This window comes from Ursus maritimus, unplaced genomic scaffold (assembly GCF_017311325.1).
Source record: "Ursus maritimus isolate PB19 unplaced genomic scaffold, ASM1731132v1 scaffold_2, whole genome shotgun sequence".
Classification (NCBI taxonomy): Eukaryota; Metazoa; Chordata; class Mammalia; order Carnivora; family Ursidae; genus Ursus; species Ursus maritimus.
The window spans coordinates 59,754,811-59,779,755 of record NW_024424452.1 but is presented as its reverse complement, the minus strand read 5'-3'; the positions used below and the strand labels follow the sequence as shown (position 1 = coordinate 59,779,755).

The 24,945-nt window shown below is 38.2% G+C and overlaps 2 protein-coding genes across 3 annotated transcripts in view; one reads left to right on the top strand and one right to left on the bottom strand.

Annotated features, from left to right (window-relative positions):
• The window catches only part of RO60 (Ro60, Y RNA binding protein), a 28,118-nt gene extending 13,164 nt beyond the window's left edge, over positions 1-14,954 (bottom strand). The window contains exons 1-4 of the mRNA XM_008685654.2: positions 14,822-14,954; positions 4,567-5,166; positions 861-1,081; positions 188-334 (exon numbers count right to left, since the gene is read on the bottom strand). Of these exons, the coding sequence (XP_008683876.1) occupies positions 188-334; positions 861-1,081; positions 4,567-5,146 (948 nt within the window). The 5' untranslated portion in view covers positions 5,147-5,166; positions 14,822-14,954. The remainder of the gene's footprint in view (positions 1-187; positions 335-860; positions 1,082-4,566; positions 5,167-14,821) is intronic.
• A 242-nt stretch (positions 14,955-15,196) lies between these two features.
• Positions 15,197-24,945, top strand: part of UCHL5 (ubiquitin C-terminal hydrolase L5) — a 45,840-nt gene continuing 36,091 nt past the window's right edge. The window contains exons 1-3 of one of the 2 annotated variants that reach the window (XM_008685653.2): positions 15,197-15,398; positions 22,929-22,992; positions 24,579-24,684. In XM_008685653.2, the coding sequence (XP_008683875.1) occupies positions 15,323-15,398; positions 22,929-22,992; positions 24,579-24,684 (246 nt within the window). In that variant the 5' untranslated portion in view covers positions 15,197-15,322. The remainder of the gene's footprint in view (positions 15,399-22,928; positions 22,993-24,578; positions 24,685-24,945) is intronic. The other variant, XM_008685652.2, reaches the window with a different exon arrangement.

Here is a 24,945-nt window from a genome sequence, read left to right as displayed (position 1 = left end):
GGCTCACTTTTTTTTTTTTTTTTTTTTAAAGATTTTATTTATTTGAGAGAGAGCCTGTGCATGAGCAGGGGGGACGGGCAGAGGGAGAAGCAGGCTCCTTGCTGAGCAGGGGGATCTGCGCACCCCGGAATCATGGTGAGCCAAAGGCAGACGCTCAACCGAGCCACCCAGGTACCCCAATGCTTACCTTTTTTAACAGTTTTTCATTACACAGTTTTTCACATACTAAAGATACTTCTGAATTTCCTGGTTCAAGCACTGAATTAGCAGTCATCTTGCCTAGATTCCTTAGCAATGCAGTAAGAGGCATTTCTTGTAACAAAGCCTTCCATACCTATTGAAGTGACATAGGTAGAAATATAAAGAATTAAGGGCAAATGAATCGGTATAATAGCTGTATCAATACTAATATTACTAACATATTCTTTTAAGGTTTTCTTTTGGGGTTCTAAGTATTTCCTTAATAAAAAGATTTGCACATTGGTCAAAGGCCTATCAAATTAACTTGTTCTTTACTACAGTAAGAAAGTGAAGTCTATTTTATGAAGGAACTGCATAGGAGAATTTTATTTATTTATTTATTTTATTTATTTATTTTTAATTAGCAAGGCAAATTAACCCAGCATTTATGAAGCAGAAATAACATTGAACTGAATGCCAACTACATCTGGGCACTGTATTAAGTATTTTAAATAAATACTAATTTCAAGATATATTTTACATTTTTGTTAAAAAGAACTGGATATATTGTTACCCATCTCATAAATTACTTTTATACATATTACATCATAAATTTTAATACATGACACATACCACAAATTACTCATGTTTAATCACATGCTATAATATAGTTTACTTACCTCTTTAGACTTTAAATGATTTGTTAGAAGATGTTCCCTAACTAATCTATGCTCTTCTATTAGATGAATGACTTCCAGCTCATCTTTTGTGCGTTTCACTTTCTCTACAGCCTCCAGATACTTTAATAATTTTTCAGTCTCCACAGAAAGTGCTTTTTCTTTATACAATTCATGGACTTCTTTCCAGCCCTTTGTAATATATTTGGTCACAATAGCAAGTCCTTTAAGAAAATAAAGAGTTGAAATGGCATGAGAATTTCTGGGTGAAAAACAACATGTTTACTGAGAATGAAATAACTAGTTACAGAGGAGCTAAACTCTTTACACTGTGAGGCTGCTTTCTATGATGTAAACATTTAAGCCAGTGGAGTCAAATGATTTTGCTTTTTTCATCATAATTGTTTTAATATGAGGCTCTGGAGAAAAATCTCCTATATTTTAAGTCATTTTATTATAGAGACACAAGCATTAGAAACTTTGGTAGACAATACCTATTTCAGGTCCACAATCTCAAAACAATACACAAAGTACAGATGTGTCTCAAATAATCTCCTATTCACTTGTCCCTTTCTGCTACTAAGTAAATAAGTATTTAAAGTAACAGATAAGTGGAAGTGGACAGTTAGGTTAAGTAATTTGTAAATTTTTTTTTTTTATAAATGAGAAAGTATTATAGGTCAAATTAAAAAAAAGGAAAACAAGGTGTTCATTTCTTTTGTAATTTCTTTTCATACTTGAAAGAGCTTCAGGTTGGGGCACTGAGGAAACTTGGGTTCTAGCCTACATTCTGCCAATAAATGGCTATGTGACCAATCTAGGCCTTAGCTTTCACTTCTGTAAAATGGGGAAGGGGATGTTTGAGTTAATCAGATTCAAAAAGGTCTATGGGGTAAATGTTGGTAAAATAAATAAATGGAACAGGTCATGTAATAGAGAGTGGTTAAGCTGCTGGAATGAACTAAAAAGAGTGTGACCTAATATTTTAGTGAAGTTCTGGCTCAGTGTTGCCAAAAAAAGTATTTTCAGAAGAAGCCAGAACAGGTATTTTTATATGATGTCTTCTGATTTTTTTAAAGTAATGATAGCAAAGAATTCATTTTTTTTCTAAAATATTGTACAGCTCAAATAAAATCCATCCTTATGGCAGACTGAGCCTATGTGTTATCTATGGACTCTAAATTATTTGATTAAAAGTTAATACTAATATGTAGGGACTTCTAAAGTACTGTGACTCTTGTTAACATCCAGATTTTAGTACAAAATCTTATATTGTCTTAAATTACTAAATGTTTCATATGTGAGCATGTCTTCTATCTTGTCTTTCCAACTAAAATATAACTTCCTTAAAGGCAGGCTTATTATTATTTTTATCCTACTCAAGTTCTATGCTGGCCACACAGTTAAATATATAATAAATACCTGATTAATTAAATTACATTTTGACTTGTTTTATCTGTTTCAAATACACATTTCAGTTAAAATATTAAAATATTACTTATTTGGTAGCTTAAAGTTTCTTTCCAAATTCTTTTCACTCTGAGAAGCCTAGGGATCTCTTATGCCTGAACATATTGCCATTATTGAAAGATTTTAAGTATGAGTTCTGCCCTCAAAAAATTTAAGTTAAAGAATACTGTCCATGGGAGCAAGTTTAGGGAATATCTACTAATTCCTCATTTTAAAGCCCAAGAATTCAAAACCCAGAATAACTATTTGCACAAATTCAGAAACTTTTTCCAATTAGAACTAGCACTTAGGTACACACCACCACGTATTAGACAAAGCTGGATCCCTACGTTCTTCTTATACTGAATTAAAGGTTTAAAAATAAAAAATTAAAGCATGAATATGTTAGCGAAAAAAGCACAGGTAAATATTTTTATGACTTTAGGTTGGAAAAGGCCATTCTAAACCTAACACAAAACAAAAATCTATGAAGAAAAACAGGCAAATTTCATTACATTAAAATTCCAAACTTCAATATGCCAGAAACCCCCATAAAAAAAAATGAAAGACAAAGAAATAAAGGGGGAAAAGTATATAATATGAAGTTATAAATTCCTTTGTGTCCCAAGTTCTTAGAACAGTGCCCATTCATTTGGTGCTCAATAAATATTTGTTGAATGAATGAATGGTGACAATCAATATTAAGAATAGCAACTAAATGGAAAAAAGGACAAAGATATAATATACTCCACAAAAAATTACAAATATCAGCAGCATATGAGAAGATGAACTTTTGGCCACAAATTCTTTAAGATATAATTTTTCACCTATCCTACTGGCAGAGATTAAAAAACAATGGTAATAATCACTGTTCAAATGTGGGGAAACCGGCCACTTCCATATACTCTTTGTGGGTTTACCCATTATATAAATATTTACATTATGCAAGTTTTTTTTACTGTAGTATTTCTTTAATGGTATAAAAAAACAGAAGCTATTTAACTGTCATCAGTAAGAGACTAGCTAAATAAATTATAGTATATTCATACAATGGTATTTAAGCAACTACTTCTACTGACTAGAAGAAATATCAATATGCTTTTAACTGAAACAAAGAAAGTATATAAAAAACTTAAAAATAAACTGTATGTTTAGGAGTAACATACAACACATACAGTGATTTTTTTTGAAGGGCAAGAATCCTGCTTTCTCCAAAAAAAATTTTTTTTAAAGATTTTATTTATTTGATACAGAGAGAGGGAACACAAGTAGGGGGAGTGGGAAGGGGAGAAGCAGGTTTCCCGCTGAGCAGGGAGCCTGATGCCTGTCGATCCCAGAATGCTGGGATCATGACCTGAGCCAAAGGCAGACGCTTAACGACTGAGCCACCCAGGCGCCCCTCTCCAAATATTTTTATGTATTATCCAGCTATTTTAAAACAAACATAATTTCTAATAAAAGCCCAAAACACAAATGGGTTGGTTTATATAAATATTTGCAATAATTTACTGTTTAAATTTCATTTTAAAAAGTCCATTCATAATAAAATGGATAAATTAGGAATTAATGATGAGCTGTCTTTTCAAGCTTCACTTCCGGTATTAAAAAAAAGAGCAAATTTTGGAAATGTTGTGGAAGTTCATACGTTACATTATTCTTGCCCAGAAGTTTTTCTTATTTCCCTTCTAAGAAGAACTAAGTAATCATATACCCAACTAACTTCTCAAAAGTCTCTTCCCATAGACACAGAAAAACTGCCCCAAGTTACCATGTCCCCTGGCTGACTGCTTGGAGACAATTAACATCCTGAATTGTTAAGTTCAGCACTATTTCAGGTAGCCTTTAGGTTCCATGGAACATATATCCTAGGAAGACAGGGAGGGAAAAAAGTCATAAGGGACGAGAGCAGTATAGCCTGGCTATCTGCCATCTACTGGCTAGGAGCTGTTTTGCTTAATACAACTTTAATCATGTCCATGCTGCTTTCATAGTCCATAATCACTTCTAGTTAGCCTGGTGACATTTTGAGATTTAAGAATATTAATCTGTAAATCTGTCATTTGATTCTTGATTAGTAATGTCTGGATTGCCTGTGGTAGGGGTTTAATTCCAGGTTGGCATTAAACATTTGAATTAGTCAACCAATGTGTTTTGAGACTCAAAGACTATTTCTAGAAGATATTATACAATTATGTCAAATAAAATTTTGCTATTTACCAGGTATCTCCAACCTCCCCCAACCCAAAGATCCTATGCTTACCTTCATTGGAAGGTTTAAGATGTGACAATCTTAATAGATCTTTGTGAGACCAGCCATTTCTTTGTTTATACTTTGTAACTGCCAGAGCAAGGGCCATGCCCCCCTTTTCATTGTACCAGTCTGCTATCGCCTTCCGGAGGGCACGACCCCACATGCCACATTTCATGCTTTCCTTCAGATCTTTCTTAAACTGGATAAAAGTAAAGAGATGTGTAGGAATGCGACAAACTTCAGGAACAGCTTTAAATGCTGCTTGTTTTGTGCTTACGTCAGAGCACTGAGAACAAATGGCAAGTGCAAAGAGCATAGGCTCTTGCTTTGCGGTTCTGCCTTCTTGACTAAATGACTTTATTTCCTGGATCACTTCACATCCTCTTCCATCTTCAATCAGTCTAATTAAAGCTTCAGCATTTTCAAGGCCCAACTTCTGTTCTTTGATATAATAAGTCCCACCTTCAGAACCAAAACATAAGAACCGGTGTAGTCGATTCATATCAGTGACTTGCCATACATATCCATCTTCAGAATTGGTTATCTGTTTCTCATTCAGTGGTTGCATTTGGTTTACTGATTCCTCCATTTTTCTGTCTTTTAGGAAGCCTATCAAAAAGCAAAATGTTATTATAGCTAGAAAGAAAACAGAAAATTATAAAAAGGAAAACATTTTTATTTATATTTGAAAACATTTATTAATCTATGCTTTTTGAAAACTGTTACAAAATCTTTGATTTTTAAAAAAGATTTTGTTTATTTATTTGAGAGACAGCGAGAGAGCGCGTGCACACTCACAGGGGAGAGGGGCAGAGGGAGAAGCAGGCTCCCCACTGAGTGATGAGCCTGCAACTCAAGGCTCATCCCAGGACCCCGAGATCAAGACCTGAACCAAAGTCAGACGCTTAACCGACTGAGCCACCCAGGCACCCTTGTTATACAATCTTTTAACTTAAAAAGTATTTTTTAAGTTCGTTAAGTGGTGGTATGATAACCAGAAGCAACAACAGATTACATTTTTGAGGTATAGTTTGTTGCTTCAGAGACTAAGCAGGCAGCTCAACATGGGGTCTTGAGGCCTAGATACAGAATAAAAGGGGTAGGGAGGGCAGCTATGGTAGCTGAGGCTAAAAAAGATCTTACTCTCTGGATAACTGTGTACACAGTTTTGGTTACATATCCAACATCCATTCCTTCCTTCCCTTTTTTTCCAGGCAGTAAATAAAGTCCTTCAGGGGAGGCTAGCCCTTTCTCCAGGCCTAAGGGATGAATCTGGATTGCTCTAAGCCAATGGTTTTCAAACTCTGTGTGCATAAGAAGTACTTGAATTGCTGGTTAAAACACAGAATGGTGGGTCCCACCCACGATCCCCAAAGTTTCTTTTTTAATTCATGTCTGGGGTGAGGACTACGCATTTGTACTTATCACAAGTTCCCAGGTGATGCTTTCATTTCTGTAGCCATGTGACAAGTATAGGTAATGGGCATGTGATTAAGTCTACAGAGAATACTTCTGAGGTTTTCTTCACTCTTAAAAGTGGGCTTGGACTCTTAAAAAGGAATGCTCCCCTTTCTATCTTCAGACATTCATTTACAAGTGATACTTGGAGTGGTGGGCTAGAGCCGGGGGAGTCAGTTTAAGAAGACACACTCATTTATAAGGACGGTAGAACTGAAAAAAAAAAAAAAAAAAAAAAGAAAGAATCTGGGCCCTTGGTATCATTGAGCTACCTGGAAATGCCTTACTTAGTAATTTCATAATATATCATAAATGTATCCTTATTGTTTAAGCCACTTGTAAGTTTTCTGTTACCTATGGTTGAGAACATCCTAACTGACTAAAATCCTATCAACTATGCTCATTTATAGCTTATGTGACCTGTTAACTACCTGTAATTTCCTCCTTGCACTATCTCTAAAGCTACGAGAACGAGCAGTACGACAGCAATATCCCTTTTTAACCTCCTAATGGGGCAACCACAACTGTCCACTACTCATCAGTCCACTGCTACTCTTAACTACAGTAGAGCTGCTTCTCCAGGTGCTCCAAGTCTCCAGCCTATACCATTATGGTGCACTGCACTAGGCTTCTCCCCACGGCAAACAAAACAAAACAAAACAAAACAAAACAAAACAAAACAATACAACCAACAAAAAAAAACTCTCAACCAGCATTTACTGCATATTACGTGTAAGACATTAAAGAGGTTCCTGTTCAATTAAAAAGATTTTTTTCCAAAAAGTACCCCCCCATCTCCCAAAAAAGGTTTTTTTCCTCCCCTTAGAAAAACCACATTCTGTTTGGTGAGGTAGAAATATATACATATACAAAGCAAACTGTAATTAAGTGCTCTAATAAAAAAGTACTGTGTGAGTCAGCAGAGGAGAATAAAATAATGCTGTCTCTATAATACAAGAAGACTTGTGCAGAGAAGGCAAATTGAAAAACTGGTATATTAAGTTTGGGGGGAATGTGTTCCAGAAAGGGATTTCTGAAATCTTGCTGTCTTTAGATTTTAGAAAAAGAACTAAGTATACCGGCATAGCTGTAAAGAAATGTTGACAGATAAGGTAGTAGCTTAAAGAGCAACACACGGTAAAAGAAACTTTGTTTTCAGAATGATACAAGTTTGAACATGTTTATATATTGTGGGTAAGCCTTAAGATGGAATCCTGGTCAATATTCATAATTAAGAGCTAGGGAAATGGGTGCCTGGGTGGCTCAGTTGGTTGGGTGTCTGCCTTCAGCTCAGGTCATTATCTTGGGGTCCTGGGATGGAGCCCCACACTGGGCTCCCTGCTCAGCGGGGAGTCTGCTTCTCCCTCCCCCCTGCTCGCTCTCTCCCTCTCTCTCAAAAATAAATAAAATGTTAAAAAAAAAAAAAAGTTAGGGAAAAAAGGGCCCTTTAAAGGAGAAAGAGAAGGAGGGGTACATAGCAAACCAGGAACAGTAGTATCATGGACCACAGAAAGAGAATTTCAAGGAGTCAATGGCTGGTAATGTCAAATGCTCAGAGGTGAAGTAAAATAATTCGGGAAAATGACCACTGGATTTAGCAAACAGTAGTGATGAGGAAGGGCGATTGTAGTAGAGTTCTGCAAGAATGAGCCTGATTACAGTGAGATTAGGAGTATGCAATGAAGGAGACTTCACAGGTGGACTACTCTTACAGAAAGGGATGGTTAACAGAGAAGCTGAGAACGTGAAGAAAAATCTTTTTACCTTTATAAATGAGAGGACATTGAGGCTGAGGTTGAATGATTCAATTTGGAGAGTGGAAGACAGTAGAGAAAAGATATAACTGAGGGAATGAGATCACTAAAAGAAGTGGAACAGAATGAGCTTCAGAGCATCCAGGTTGAGACTGGCCTACTGACAGCAAAAGAGATATCTCCTTCACTAAGGGTGAAGATTGAGGGAAAAAAGGAGAATAATTGAGGAAGTTCCCAATATGCGAAGTCGGGTATGCAAGGCAACAATGAGGTTGGGTCTCCGGGATAAATGCGTGGAGAATGGAGAGCCTCACATTTTAAATGTTAATGGGGGCGGGCGGAGGGAGTGATTTGAATTGTGTTGGAAATAATCAGCATCATATTTCAAATAAAGCTCTGGTATAAAGTAGCTTATGTTAGGGCAGGCCTAGGCCTCAGGTAGTGTCAAAGTGTAATAATCATATTATATTAGCCATTAGGGACTGATTTACAGTTACCCAGAGCAGTATTGGCTGAAACTCCTGGTGCAACAGATGATGCTTCTGCTATTTATTCCTAACCCCCCCCTTTCTAAAAAGATTTTATTTATTTTATTTGAGAGAGTGAGTGAGAGAGAGAGCATGAGCAGGGGGAGGGAGAGACTCAGACTCCCCTAATGAGCAGGCAGCCTGACGTGGGGCTCGATCCGAGGACCCTGGGATCATGACCTGAGCTGACGGCAGTCGTTTAACCAACTGAGCCACTCAGGTGCCCCTCTTACCCCCTTTTCAATATGGCTTTTTATCTGCCTTTTGATAAAAAAAAAAAAAACTTTGAGAATAACAGGCTTCTCAAAGACTGACTTAAGTCTCAAAGATGTAACTGCTAATTCCAATAGAAAATTTTCTATTATTTTCATCGTTACACTGCATTTGACATCGCTAGCTTCATCTCGAAACTTTTACAGAAACACCCTTGGGTGGTACTTTAACCTGGCTATTCCTGCTTATTAGTTCTATTTGTTAGATGAATAATATTGAAATGATATTCAATATTAGATCATGCTAATACAACAGCTTTCTTGAACTAAAACCCAAGAGGTGTGATTTAAAGGTCCCAATCCAAATCCCAAAATTCCCTCCCCTCCAAATTTGCTCCCTTGTTATTATTCTTTGTGATTATGTCTAGCTAATATTAGTTCCCTTAAGAGCAGGGATCTGGTCTTGTGTATCCCTTCTCTGAACACAGAACACCACTTAAGTAATATATACTTAAGGATAAGTAAGCAGTTTTAAAGTGATTTTCTGAACCATCTAAGAATCATGTATGACTGGTTTTTCTTTCCTGTAACACATTTATTTTGAAAATAAGACTCAATGTGTGCAATTAAAAATGTAATTCAAGCCTTTAAGATAAATTCTGTAATCAGAAAAAAATGTACTATATGCAGGTAGTGGATATACAATCAAGAAAAATTAAACGTGAAAAAGTTACAATGAGGAAGTAATAAGTATGGAGTAAAAATGTCTTCTGAGCAGAACAGCATCTCTTTGTAAGTTTTTCTAATATATTTAATATTAGGTATTCAAGTTATCTTTTGTTGAGCAAGAAGAAAAATGAACTTTTAACTCTAGGGAAGATGCTTAAAAGCAATCCCTAAATGTAATCCTTGTAATCCCTATTATAAGAAATGTAGTTACTTATTCATTGCTTTATCAAAGGAATCTTACCCTTGCATATGTTAGTGACACCCACAAGGACCTCCCCTTTCAACATTTCTGCAGGAAAAAATACTCAGCTTTTCAAATGCTTCAGTGACTGTTTTTCCCAGGATGCAACATAAAACAGTGGAACAGGTTAAATTAATGGCCCCTCTCCACTTTTTGTGTAAATTTATCAGAATCAGATTTTTAAAGTTAAATATGAAAAGTGGAACGACAGTAGTTCTAAGCCTACTCTCCTTGTCCCTGAGTGCTGATATATAAATTAAGTTTAAAATTGGCTGGGTGATAAGACAGTGGTATAATAAAGAAGATCTAGTTTTTGTCCATGTTACTTGGCAGGGCTTCAAAAATCTTTGGAATTTCCAGATTAATAGGAGTCTTTGTTATGCTAATGTGGCAATTCATTCTGGGTTTTAGGATGGGGGCTGGTCACCGGAAAGACTAATGATTTTGATTAAAGGGTGGGAATTTTGGGTCAGATCAAACTCCCAGGAGGGGTGTAAGGCCCAAGATTGGGCTCAACCACATAGTCAACCAATCACAATCAGTCATGCCTCGTAATAAAATCCCATATACAAACTCTGAACATCAAAGTTTAGTGGAGCTTCCTAACTGGTGAACAGTGAATAAACTGATGTGGTGGGAGTATGAATTACCAGGATTCCACACAGAGGGAATTCCCTCTCCTGCCTCTAGACTTTCACCTATATGTGTCTTCCATTTGGCTGTTCCTGAGTCATAGTTTTAATATTAAAACTATAATCATAAAGATCGTGCTTTTAGTGAGTTATGTGAGACATTTTAGTGAATTATCCACCCTGAGAGGGTTTGGGAAGACCTGCATTTGTAGTTGGTTGCATAGACTAGGGGCCCTACTTGTAGCTGGTGTCTGAAGCAAGGGCAGTCTTGTTGGGGATCTTGCCCTTTAACTTGTGGGATCTGAAGCTAACTCTGGAACTGAATTGCAGGACAGAGTTGTGTCAGAGAACTGATCTCAAAACAGACACCAAAGGCAAAAGTGACAAAAGAAAGAAAAGATAAAACTGGACTTCATCAAAATTTAAAACTTGTGTTTCAAAGGATACCACCAAGAATGTGAAAAGAGATCCCATGGAATGGAGAAAATACTTGCAAATCATACCATAAGAAACTTATATCTAGAATATATAAAAACCTCAGAGCTCAATAAAATAATAACCCAATTAAAAAATCGGCAAAGCATCCGAGTAGGCACTTCTTCAAAGACAGACAAATGGGCACTAAAACATAAAAAGATCCTGAATATCAGTACTCATTGATGTAGACAACAAAGGAGAAAGAAATATAGAAAAAAAATAAATTTCCTTTGCAGCCCACTGACAAGTACTTGGGACAGGCAGAGTGAACTTTATCAAGGAGCTCAGTTAGCTGCCTCAACGTCAATGCTTTGCCAGAGGCAAAGGCAACCTTAGCTGGACATTAATTAGCTCAACCTCCAAGATCCTATCACAATCCTTTTGAAAATTTCCTTTATCTCTATCCCCCTCCCTCAGATATATGTTAGCAATCATCCTCCAAGCATATGGCCTCCTGATATACATCTGAGTCTCAAAACTAAGGTTTTATTAGACAGTAATAAATGACCTTTCCTAACAACAGCTAGACCCTCAAAGTCCTGGAAACACTGCTTTCAAATTCCTTGGAGACTTACGCTATCGCTATCCCTAACATCTTCCCAACTTGAAAGTATATAATCAGCCACTCCTCACAACCCCAGTGCAGCTCTTTCTGCCCACGGTCCTGTTCCTATGCTTTAATAAAACCACCCTTTCTGCACTGGAGACATCTCAAGAATTCTTTCTTGACCTTTTGCTCCTGAACTCCAACATTTCACATCACTCATCAGGGACATGCAAATCAAAACTGAAATGATATACCACTTCACACTCTACATGGCTACAAAGAAAATGACAATAATAAGTGTTGGTAAGGATCTGGAGAAATTAGAACCCTCATACATTGCTACTGGTAATGTAAAATGATGGATCATATAGTAACTCTATATTTAACCTTCTGAAGAACTGCCGGACTGTTCTCCGAAGTGATAAGGGGTTTCTTTCTGGGGTGGTGAAGATGTTCTAAAATTAGATAGTGGTGATGGTTACACTGAGATAGGGAAACTGAAGGAACTCCATGAAGAACTGCTTTTTTGCTCCTTTTCCTGCTTCTACTCTTGCTAGGACCTGCACCCCCACCTTACACACGTGTGCCTTATACTTATAGTACAAATAATATATGCCCTTTAGGGTCCAGGAGTTAATGATTTCTCTGGAGTCTTCCAGCACAACAGATAGGAGTGACAGGACAAGGTTGTCATGTACATTTTGCAGACCACTGGCTCTAGACACCCTGACGCCAAGCCTCCTGGCCCAAGTGACTTAAGGAGGACACCTGAACACTAATCCTTGTTTTGACCAGTTTCTGGATGGCTGAGAAGACATACACACCAGATCACAATCCTCATAAAAACCCCATACCCCAAACAAAACAGACTCACTCTCCTTTCCTTTCAGAGTCTCTCAAATACTGTGTTTCTATCTGTCCTCTCTCTGTATCTTTAATAAGCTCTGCTCTCACTTCGTCTTCAGATAGTGTTTGACTTCTATCCTTTGTAAAGCCAAGAACCCTCATGGCTGGTCCTGCAGGACTCCTTTTGGGTCCATAGACACAATCTGCCTACATCAACAGAAGTCTGTGAATACACTAAAATTCACTGTACGGCTATTTTAAAATAGTGAATTTCATGACACAGGAATTCTATCTCAAAAATCTGTGATTAAAAAAAATAAAAACTAAAAATTGACTGTATTAAAATATATCTGGGAAGTAATTTAAATAAATAGACATTCAAATGATATTTAACCCTGTATTTTTTATATTTGCCCTTAGAAAGCAATTTGAGATACACACAGACATATACAGGACCTTAATTTCCCCTTTCCCCAACTCCCATCATCTCCCTCCTCAAAGTTTAAGCTCCATTGTGAGTGTTTCAGAAGGCAGTTTGGGCAGTGAATGAGGTCAGAGGCTGGTCGTCAATTAATCCACTCCTAGATAATCAAGCGTTGTAAATCCAGATTAACAACAACAACAAAAGATAGTTAATTCTTTGGGTTGGCCTGTCCTATCCAGTCCTCCTAAAGCACTATTATTCCAAAGACTTTAATATAACTAAAGTTTTATTTTAAAACTCCAGTAAATTAAAATTTAGGGAAGAATTCAACAGATCACAGTATTTTTAAAGGTATGGCCACAATTTAAAATTGGTTGTGGCCATTTTATACATTGCCCACTTCTCTTAATATTGAATGCAAAATCAGTGAAGGCTAGTAATTAATACAATATGTAATAGCACTTCTTTCTGCTTTGTGTTCATTAGAACAACATTTATAGTTATCTTTTAACAGTATTAATATTATTTCTTGGGTTCCTGTTTTTCTTGAATGTACACATCTGTGTATCTTTCTAAAGTCTCTTGATCATTTGTTATTTGAAAATGGTTTCATCCTAAGAGGTCAAACAAGTTTTGCAGCTTAATGATTTTTAAATGAAGTCAAAGCTGACATACATCTATGAGTGTGCAAGACAATTTAAAAGAAACAATACTACAAAAACTGGGTCCACAAATGCAAGCAACTGTATCATTCAGATTGGTGGTGTACCTGAGTTGATCAAGTCAAATGTGATGCAATAAAAAGTGGTGAGGAACTGTGGGAAACATGGCAGCATGCCATCCTGAAGGCACACAGTTTCAGCCAACTGGGTGCCATGTAGTATGGACCTAGTATTACCAGATCTCATTTTTCTCAAAAACCCAGAAATCTGGATTTTTATGTGAATTTAGGATTAAATGTTAACATAATTGAAGAAATTTTAGCCCTCCTTTCTGGTTACTTCTAGGCTGTGTCAAGGGCTAAATTTTCAGTTTGGTCTTTCTGCAACAGGCACCATGTTAAGCTGGATATCAAATAAATGTTTGTTATGAGTATTCAGCGCAGAAAACACTTGCAACTTCACAGTAATATTATAGATTAAAATATACCACAAATTATCACAAACAGCTTTGAACTCCAATGACACTCACTCTAGATATGGTTTATTAAGGAACTACAGCTAGACTCTGTGCCTCACAAACTTTTCCATTTAGTAAACTTAACGGAACAGATAATTGAACAGAAGTCTGCGCCCCGACCAGAGTGTCTTTTTATTTTGACTTCAAGAAAGTTTCAAATTAAAAAAAAAAAAACTTGATACAAACTTTCATTTCTACTCCATAATATAGCCATACCTTTTTTTTTTTTTTTTAAGTAATCTCTACGCCCAATGTGGGGCTAGAACTCACTATCCGGAGATCAAGAGTTGCATGCTGTACCGAGTAAGCCAGTCAGGTGCCCCATAGCCATGCTTGTTTTTATATAAAAACTGTTGTTTCCCTCAGTAATACCTGTCACGTTTATTTTGTGGCTTCACATAGTCCATAACACAATACTCGCTAACTCCGAGGTATGGGTCACCTGTTCGAGGAGCAAGGAACCAGTTTTGTCTACTAAAGCATTTTTGTCTAGAATCCAAAGGCCCTTCTTGGAAGTCAGAGCTTTAAGGAGTGATGAATAAATACATACACTCTTGAAGATTTTAATCCTAACACTAATATTCTGCAAAAGCCTGCTGAATGAGGGCAATCTCACGGTTTAGCGAATATAGGCATTTTTGGGTTAACTCATCATTTAATCTTAGAAACATTACAAATGTTTTTCGATTAATACACTACGTTTCCTCAACCTCCTTTTCTTTGAAGCATCGCATCCCCTTACACTTGTCTATCATCTCCACGAACTACAGATCTTTCTCCTCTCGTCATCCCTCGAGGATAAATTCGCCTTCTGTCTTCCCACAAAGATCCCTCTTCCCAAACCCCAAATCCGGGCAACGCCTCTCGGCGCAGAAGCCGCGGGAGAAGGAGGAGGAAGAGGAGGAGTAAAGCTAAAGCAGGCCCTCCGGACGCCGGCCTGTGGAACGCTAAGGAAGCACAAGACGGAGCGGTCCGGGATTTGGGAAGGGCCCACCCTCGGGAGCTTCCGATCCGGGTTAAGCGAGGTTGTGCCCGCAGAAGTGCTGGTTCCGCTATCCACCAACGGCAGGACGCAGAGGCAAGGCGGGGGAGAACGATGGTTTGGAGAAGTGTTTGCTCCGGCCTCAGTCGCTAGGACGCTGGATGAGGGACATGGAGGATCAGCCAAACCCTGTGCGTCCCCGGAGCCGCTCAGACCGCACAAAGGGCCCCCAGCCGGCCTCCCGCAGTTTCCTCACCTGTGCTTGGCTGCCGACCTCCGAACTCGCAGCACCACCGGGAGAAGCCCTGCGCGGTGCGTGGAGACAACAAAAAGCTCCTCCAATCCCACGGACGGTAACTGCTCCAACTCCACCGCCGGCGGGGACTCCAGGCTCTGCTCCCGGGAACGAGCCCCGCCCCTCTCTTTTTGCCCCGCCCCCGACTGGCGAGGATCCCGGATGTTGCCTCCTACGACGCGCTGAATCCCCGCCCTTTCTTCTTAGGCCCCAGCCCCTTCCGAATCCGCTATGGGTCCTGCACGGCCTAGGAAGAGTTTCGCTGTCTCCTGAATGGCTAGAGCGTCCTCCCGCGCTCTGTCGCGCTGCAGGTGACGGCGCCCGGAGGCTGTCGGGAAGTAGGCGGGGTGACGTGGGGTTGACGAGCTCAGCGGCGGGTTTGCCGAGATCAGTGGCTGGCTGCAGCTGGTGCGGTGGGCGGCCAGCGCCTGAGGTGGAGCGGGGCGGTGTGTGGCCGGGGCCATGACGGGCAATGCCGGGGAGTGGTGCCTCATGGAAAGCGACCCCGGGGTCTTCACCGAGCTCATTAAAGGATTCGGTGAGAGCCAAGGGACCGTCCTGGGCCGGGGGTCACGGGAGGAGGCCCAAGCTGGGCATGGAGTGGTTCTCTGCGGCCACCGCCGCCTCGCGTCTGAAGGGAGGCGACTCCAGAAACCTGGATCGCGGAGGTCTCTCGCCCACTCCTCAGTCCTGGGTAGTCGCATTTCCGCAGTAATTTTGAGAGCCACATCCCGAGGGCAGGGATCGTATCTGTCTTGTGCACTGTCGTATCCGTCTTGTGCACTGTCGTATCCTCAGGACTGGGCACTCAATTACTTGTTAATTGACTTGAGCGCTTCCCGCCCCCGCCCTTACGCACCTATCTTTCCTTTTCTCCCGTCGCTTCTCTGGGGAGCGTTCCCCTTACCCGGCAGGTGTGCCTAGATGCACGTTCTCGGGTCATCAGTCCTGCAGGAAAAGCTAGGGTGTGCCTCCTCGACGGTGGGGTGTGTATGGTCCAAGCCGCGCAGGAACCCGAGATTCTGGTTACTCAAAGCAGAACACCTTGAGTGTGTGAATAGCTCTGCGGACATTCACACACGCTGACTGCATGGGACTGACAAGCCACTTGCTAGTTCTTCTCCCTGCTCGTTTTTTGGCTTCCGGTAAAGTGTGGTTTCTTGAGCTAGTGCTCTAGACTAGAGGCCACATGCTTTCCTCAGTTTTTTTTTTTTTTCCTGGCCACGTTCCTTGTCTTACATCCTAAATAGTCAGCATATTTGACTTTTTATCCTTTCTTGTCCTTGTTCCCGTCCTTTACTTTGGGCAGTAAGTTTATTTTATTGCTACATTTGTTCAAGTATTACTAATTCTAGCTATTATGTTAAAACTTGTACTTGGGATAAAAACTAAACGTTGGTATAGATACTGTATTGTACATAGCTGAATATTTGGAATATAATTTATCCAGCATATATTGTTTACCTACTGTGTCTCAGGCACACTGATAGGGCTTGGGAATTTTCAGTGTAAATAAACCATGACTGCTCCTCTAAAGATCTGACACTCAAACTGATATGGTGTATTAATTGCTATGTTAGAGCATATACAAAATGTTATGGGAACACAGGTCATGGAAGAGCACAGGCAGAAGAAAAAACATAAACAGTGGTAATATTAAAGTATACACCATAGGAAACAGCTAGCAAAGTGACAAAAAACACGTAACAGACGAGAAATATTTGAATCTGAAGCTAGAAGGTAAACTGACCAGATTGTATGCTGCGTTGTATAGTTTGGATTGCCCTGTAGTCACTGGGGACTTAAAGATACTTGAATGCTGAAATGACATTCTTATAATTAAAAAAGGTTTACTATATATAGTGTGCAGGGTGCGATGGTATGAAGGGAGAGAAGCTAGAAGTCTCTTAAAATGGATGGAGTCAGGTGATTAGCTTGACATAAAGTAATGGGTTAAAAAGCAGGAGGTAGTTGCAATAATTTTGCTCTATTTAAATCAACAAGACTGCTGACTGAGTGGATGTAGGGGAAAGGGTGAAAATGACTCCATGGTTTCTAGCTTGAGTGGCTGGTGAAGCTTGAACAAGCCTGATGGACAAGAAAATGAATTCGTTTTTGGTTATTGAGTTTGAGATGTCTGCAGGTTTAGCCATAATATTTACCTTCAAAACCTTAACTATTATGACATATTAAAGTTCACTTTAAGAAAAAGTGTACTAGGCAAGTTTGTTTTTAAATTAATCCACTCCATTAACAGCTATTGTTTCAGTCCCCTATGTATAGAAAACTTACAATTGAAAATGATTAAAAGTCACGCATAAGAGGGTGATATGTAAATGCAGCTTCTGCACTGGCACATATGAAAAGTGAAGCAAGTTTATTCCAAGCATTTCCGTTTTTTTTCTTATCCAATTCATGAATTTAAAAAGCTTTTTGAAGTTCAGTCTTTAAAAAGTGGACAATCCTTTTGTTTTATGTATGCTATTGTCAATTTATTTTGAAAGTTTCTTCACTGGAGGGGGAAGTATTTGTGGAGTCAGTGAATATATAAATACAAACTTTAGTGAAATATAACATCATGGTAAAACAAGATTCTTTTTTTTGTTGTTAAAGATTTATTTATTTGTTTGAGAGAGTGCACGAGTGTGTGAGAATGTGGGAGGGACAGAGGGAGAGAGAGAATCCTCAAGCAGACTCCCCCGAGCACAGAAGCTGAAGCAGATGTGGGGCTTAATCTCATGACCACAAGATCATAACCTGAGCCAAAACCAAGAGTGGGCCACTTACCCGGCTGAGCCACCCAGGTGCCCCCAAAAACAAAGTTCTCATTAAGAAACTGATGGAACAGAACTTATACTTTTAATTGGTATGGTACATACATAATTCATAAATGCATCAAAACAAACTGTGATGGTCTACTGATTAAAAACAGAAGCTGTAAACTTCTGTTTCCCGCCAAAATGGAATAACAGGGACTGCATTTACTTTTCCTACAACAAATCAATGACCCCAACTTTAAAGGAACTCGAGAAAGAAGAGCAAATGAAACCTGGAGTAAGCAGGTGAAAGGAAATAATAAAGATCAGAGTTCAAATTAGTGAAACAAAAAAGAGAAAAATAGTGGAGAAAATCAATGAAACTAAAAGCTGGTTTCTCAAAGATCAATAAAATGGATAAACCTCTAGTCAGCCTGGTCAGAAAAAGGAGAGGAGAGGGGTGCCTGGCTGGCTCAGTTGGTAGAGCATGTGACTTGATCTTGGGGTTGTAAGTTTGAGCCCCATGTTGGGGATAGAGATTGCTTGAAAATAAATCTTAAAAAAAAAGAAGAGATACAAATGGCCAATATTAGGAGTAAGAGAGAGGATACCACTATAGATTTTATAGATTAAAAATATAACAAGGGAGTATTCTAAATATCATTATTGCCAATAATTTGACAACATGGGTGAAATGTATGGATTTCTTTAAAAGTAAAAATTACCAAAGCTCAAATAGGAATAGATAACCAGTATAGCTTTATATTTATTAAATAAATTAAAATTATAATTTAAAATCTTCCCACAGTGAAAACTCTAGCCAAAATTGCTTCACTGGTAAATTATTTCAAATACTTAAGGATTAAGTAATACCAATTCTACACAAACTTTTCCCAAAAAACTGGAGAAGGAATATTTCCCATCTCACTCTATGAGGGCCATTGTTATCCTAACATCCAATCCAGAGAAAGGCATTACAAAAAAGTAAACTACAAACCTAACTCCATCATCAACATAAATGCAAAAAATTCTAGCAAATCAAATATAATATATTAAATGGACAATATATCATGACTGAATGGGTTTTATCCTGGGAATTCAATGTTGGTTTGACATTTGAGATTCAATGTGATTTACCAAATTAACTAAATAAGAAAAGCTATATGATTATCTCAATAGACACAAAAAGCATTTGATAAAATCCAACATCTGTTAATAAATATGTACTATTATATTTTCCCTGTTTGCCAACTAATGAGTTAGCCTGCCACTGTTTTATAAAAGATTGTATTATTGATATATTGATAAAGAGATAAAGAATTGTATTACCATTGCCACAGTAAGCAGCAGGAGATTCATGTTTGCATTGGTTCCCTTGACCTACAGGTCCATGGGAGTGAAGGTGGATCTAGGTGGATGTTGCACACATGGGCCTATGTCATAGCTAAGGAACCCTGGCCTTAGGGAGCTCCCAATTTTATTAAAGAGTTAGCTCACAAACCTCATCAACGTTTAGCTTTAGGAAGATGCTATGGACGGCAAATAAGTCTTCTCTCTGCACTAGAGGAGACACTATCTCTGTCTTTTACATCTGTTTATTAAAATAACATCCTTGAAAAGATAGTCCAGAACTCTCAGAGGACAAGCAGAAACAGAAGAAACTCATTGGAAGTTGTCTCCCAACAAAAGCCATTCTTGTTTTTTATACCAAACATGCCTTTCCCTCCACTACTCTGATTAATCTGACCTGACCCACAGGGCTAGTACCAAATCTGTTTATCTCTTGTAGTGTTTACATTAGACAGCAGGTGGCTTTCTCCTTAAATTTTTGTATTGACTTTTCATCTTGGCTTAAGGCATGAACTCAGGTATAGCAGGGTATTTTAGTGATTGCACGGACTCCTCCTGGGCTTGCAAGGAAGAAGTCTTGCAGAATTCCATCATCCACAACTCTGGCCCAGTTGAGACAAATCTGAATGACTTTTGGGGCCAACATAGTGTTTCCTTGACAAGAAGACTTCTCTTGAGGTACATGTTACCTTGTTTTGAGGAAAGAGGCAAGTTAATGCCTGGCTTTCACATAAGAAGTAAATGTATACTTCTGCCTGGTACTCCTAGAAACAAGTATTGCTTATAATTGTTGGGGCCCCCAAAATGGAACCCTGTCACTGGGGATACAAATTAACAGCTTTCCAACTTGAGGTTCCCAAATAATTGAGTCTAGTCCTTGTTTTTGGAGTGCTTGCCTGAGAACCCACAATCCAGTTTTTCCTATTTGGTCACATCACTAACTAAATAACATGGAATGACATGATTAGGGAATATATCTGGGACTATTTTTTTGTAAGAGGTATGGAAGCTGGGGCCATGCCTTTACTTTTTGGTAGACTTGGTGAGCTTAGGGGAATGACAAATTGTCAAAACTGTTGGAAGATAGCATTGAACTTAAATTTAAGGCACTGGCAACAGTTAGGGAGGACCCTACTAGGGTATTTTTCTTGGGGAGAGATGTTCCAGGTTTATTTTTAAGAGAAATATTTTTGAAATTAGGTTTTGAATGGAACTATTTTATGGAGCCACTAGTATCATAATGCAAATGTGTTTGTCAATACATAAATATTTCATTTTTAAAAAAGATTTTATTTATTAGAGAGAGCACAAGCAGGGGGAGTGGCAGGCAGAGGGAGAGGGAGAAGCAGGCTCCCCCACAGAGTAGGGACCCTGAGCTCATGACATGAGCCGAAGGCAGTCACTTAACCAATTGAGCCATCCAGGTTCCCCAATACATTAATATTTCAACCATATTTTAATTTTAGTACTTCCTTTCACCTTGGAGCAGTGTTCTGGTTTGGATGACAGATTCTATGGTCATCCTATTAAAGACCCAGTTCAATTATCCATGAAACCAAGATAGCAATGGTCTCCTACCTCTTATCTTCCAGAAGGCTCTCCAGCCTACGTTTCATATGCAAATTAGGTACACTGCATTGTCTTTGAATTGTATATACTTGTTTCCTAGTATTTGTGAAGTCGTCCCTCTTTCCCTCCCTCCCTCCTTTCCTTCCTGTCTTCCTTTGTTTCCTCTACTCCCAGTGTGGGGCTGGAATTTAGGACCCTGAGATAGAGTCACAGACTCTACTGACTGAGCCAGCCAGGCGGCCCCTAGTTGTGATGTTCTTAAGTACCAGGACAATAGTTTATTATTTTCTGTCCTTGATAAGTTCTAGTACCATGCTTGGCACATAAAAGGTATTTGTAAAATACCAACATTTTGTTAACTTTTTAAAACCTTCCCCACCCTGCCCCCATCTTTTTACTTAATATATGTTAGGGAGTCTGCATTAGGGGATTCTTTATATTTAGTGCTTAATAATATATAACCTCACAAGAATTGTGTGGATTGGATGAAGCAGGGAGTAGGAGTTTTATACACAAGGAAAGTGAGGCTCAAAGACATTATGTTCTTGCTCAAGGTTAAGAATTTTAAGTCAGTGATGGGATTGGAACCCAGGTCTCTTGAATCACTGCTGCTTTCTCTTTCCTATACCATACATTATTTGAAATTGAGTGTACATAGTTGGATTATTAGATATTGAATGTATATAAGGAGATAGATACTAAGAGCTGAATACTATGTTTTCTTTACACAAAGAGGTGTGTGTGTTTAGCAGAAGGTTGTTTAAACCGGTGTCACCACTTGAAATTCACTGTGTGCAGAAGATTTTGGGACACTTTTATTCAGTGGATTTTTGTTGTTTTAGTATGATATGTACAATATTTTAATGTTTGGCCTTTTTACAGTTGATTTCCAATAGCAGTAATCAGTGTTAACAATTGCATTAGTGTCCTTTTGTGCCTTTTCAACTCTCATATGATTATAGGTTCACACTTACAAGGCTTTTTCCTCCAACTTCCTATATGTGAATGTCTAGCAATATGTTTTCTACTACAAACAACCTAGTAACTCTCCCTTGTACATATATCTTTAATACAAGAGTGGATACTTAATAGATACTTGCTGAATAGAGCAGATTGAGTCCTGGGATGATATGAATGACCAAAGTCATATAGTTGGTTGACCCAACTTTTTTTTTCCCCCATGTAAGTCAAAGGCTTCTCTAGCTTTTACTTGAAAATAATCTGGAATATTAAAAAGTGTCCAGACTTTGGAACCAGATATGGGTTTTAATTATTTTTTTGGCATATACTGGCTGTAGTGAATTTAGGCAAGCCACTTAACATCCCTAAACTTCTTCTGTATAATACTTGCCTTGGCAGTGATTAGGGAAAATGCATTTAAAGTACTTTACTAATAGAAGGCACTGGTAAATATGGCTGTTTTTTATATTGTGATAGTACTAGTTAACAGTAAACCCTTACAGTGTTCCAGACACTGTATTAAATATATCTCATGTATACTAAATTATCTCACTGATTCCTCATAACGACTCCATGAGTAGGGGGAACAGAGAGGTTAAATGGTCATAGAGCTAGCAAATGGAGGAGCCAGGATTCAAGCCCTGGCATTTTTGAAACCAACCTCTTAACCAGTATACTGTCACTATGATACATACTACTAGGACAGGGTTTCTCAACTTTGGCAATGTTGTCGTATTGGGCCAGATAATTCTTTGCTGTTGGTGGCAGTCCTTTGCAGTGTGGGATGTTTGGCATCTCTGGCCTCTATCCATTAGATGCCAACGCCTTCCCACTGGTGACAGTAGTGACAGTAAAAATGTCTCCAGACATTGTAAAATCTTTCCCAGGCAGCGGGGGGACAGCAGGGGGGCATCACCTAATTGAGAAACACTGTCCTAAGGAAGGGTATGTTTGGGGAACTCTGAGGTAGTTGAAAATAAAATTATATTAAAGAAGATAAAGAATTGCAATTTAAGAAAAGGATCAGAATTAAACATGTGATATGAAAGTCACTGTTAAGTAGTAGTTATTTATTATCACTTAAAAAGAAAGTGTATAGTAAAAAAAGAAGAGGGCCAAGGGCAGAGCTAGGCAAGAGCAGATGCAGAAGAGACAGAGACTGAGGGAGACTGAGAAGTCTGGAGTGGTGTTTCAGTGAAAATAAACTCTTGAAAATTCTTTAAATTATAAAAGTAATATACTCCCATTATAAATAATTAGGAAGTAGTAAAGGAAGTAAAAGGATTTGGCTGTGAGCTTTATTAGTTTTACCATTTTAATTTGTCTTGTCTCATTGTCCCTAAATGTGCATTTCTTTTAGTTAGTATTTTATTTAATGGTGAAGGAAAAAAATGAGTTATTTTGTTTTGTAAAGTAATAATTTCTTATTTCAGGTTGCCGAGGGGCCCAGGTAGAAGAAATATGGAGTTTAGAGCCTGAGAACTTTGAAAAATTAAAGTAAGTATCATCTTAGTTGTGTTAAAAGTAATGTCTGTATTTTAAGCAGACTGTTTTCTGTTTATTTTACTTGGATTACTTTAGGCTGATTACTTCACCTCCTTTAAGTCTGTCTTTAATCTTGTGAAATAGGTATTATTACTCTCATTTTATAATACCTGAGACTCATATGTAAGTAACTTTTAAGGGATTAAAAACCAGGTCTCTGTAATTCCATGTCAGAATTGGTTTATTGGTTGATTTTTTACAGTAGTCACTTATAGATCAATAGGGTTAGAACATAGAACACATTTTAACATGAAAAACGTAATAGGTTAGTCTACAAAAGCATATTTAGTAGATAATGTATTTTAATGGTAGTTCAGAACTTGTCTATACATTATCACATTGCTTCTTGGAGAGATTACAGTTCAGATTCCAAATGTAGATGCCAGGAAGTACCTTCCTTTTCCCCATCCATTTGTCTCTAATCACCTCTCTGAGACTCCCCTTACCCTCAATCTCTATGCCCCCAAGCATTGAGCCTGTATTGCAAATAGAGGGCTAGAAGAATTTTCATTGGAGGGAGAGTTCTTGGATTCTTGGAATGTGACGAGTAGGCTTCTAAAGGGGAAGTGGGAACTTTAAGGATATAGCTACTGTTTTTAATAGTAAAGAGATCATTTGCTTCCCCCTAGTTTCCCCTTCCCCATGAAAAAGCAATGACTTGAGATGAAATAAGGGATTAATTCTGGCTGAGTGGTCAGGAAAGATTAATTAAATATGCACCATTTGAACTGTCTTTAAAGGATAGGAAAGGGTTTTGTTGCATGGAAGACAGTTATAAAAAGACTGGAGAGAATCCTAAAGTGGTGATTTAATGTTTCATGGGCAACAAGAGTTCCTTTAATTATGTAAAAGATGATAGCACCCATTCATAACTGCAATTTGATGATTTTTCATGAATCCAACAATTATGTAAAGGTGACTTAACTTTTTTTTTTTAAGATTTTATTTATTTATTTGACAGAGAGAGAGAGAGCGAGAGAGGGAACACAAGCAGGGGGAGTGGGAGAGGGAGAAGCAGGCTTCCCACCAAGCAGGGAGCCTCCATGTGGGGCTCCATCCCAGGACGCTGGGATCATGACCTGAGCCGAAGGCAGACGCTTAACGACTAAGCCACCCAGGCGCCCCTACTTAATATATTTTATAATATATATGCTATAAGCCATTTATCTATAAACATCCCACGTGAACTTTATTCATATAGATTAGAATTCAGTCTAGGGTTAACAGCTTCTTTTAGTTTTGTTGTGTTCTTATTTTTAGTTTTTAAGTGAAGTGATACAAGGTAGAAGTGAGTAATCCAGATTTGACAATAAACCTTTCATTATAATTCTGTTTTATCTAATATAATGTTAAGGTTTATTAGCTGTGTCATAGGCAACATTCTAGTGACTGAATAGCAATAGAAATCTTTAAAAAATTTCTCAAACTTACTTTGTTTGCAATGTATTTGTTAAGTAGCTGACTAAAATGTAACATATTGACAGCGTGTTCCAAAAGAAGCAGTGTTTGGTGTCATTAACTTGTATTTTATTTTGTAGGCCAGTTCATGGGTTAATTTTTCTTTTCAAGTGGCAACCAGGAGAAGAACCAGCAGGCTCTGTAGTTCAGGACTCCAGACTTGACACAATATTTTTTGCCAAGCAGGTATGGTCCTCAGATACTCTGAAGTCTTGAGAGCAATTCTTTCTATAAACAGAACTCTGTTTCACTTTTGTGTCTTTGGTGTAGCAGTCCTTAAGCTTTTTTGTCTTAGAATCCCTTTACATTCTTAAAAATTATTGAGATCTCCAAAGAGCGTCTCTATTTATATGGATTATATTTATCAATATTTATTATATTAGACATTAAGACTGAAACATTTTAAAGTATTAATTGATTAAAAAACAACAAACGCATTACATGTTA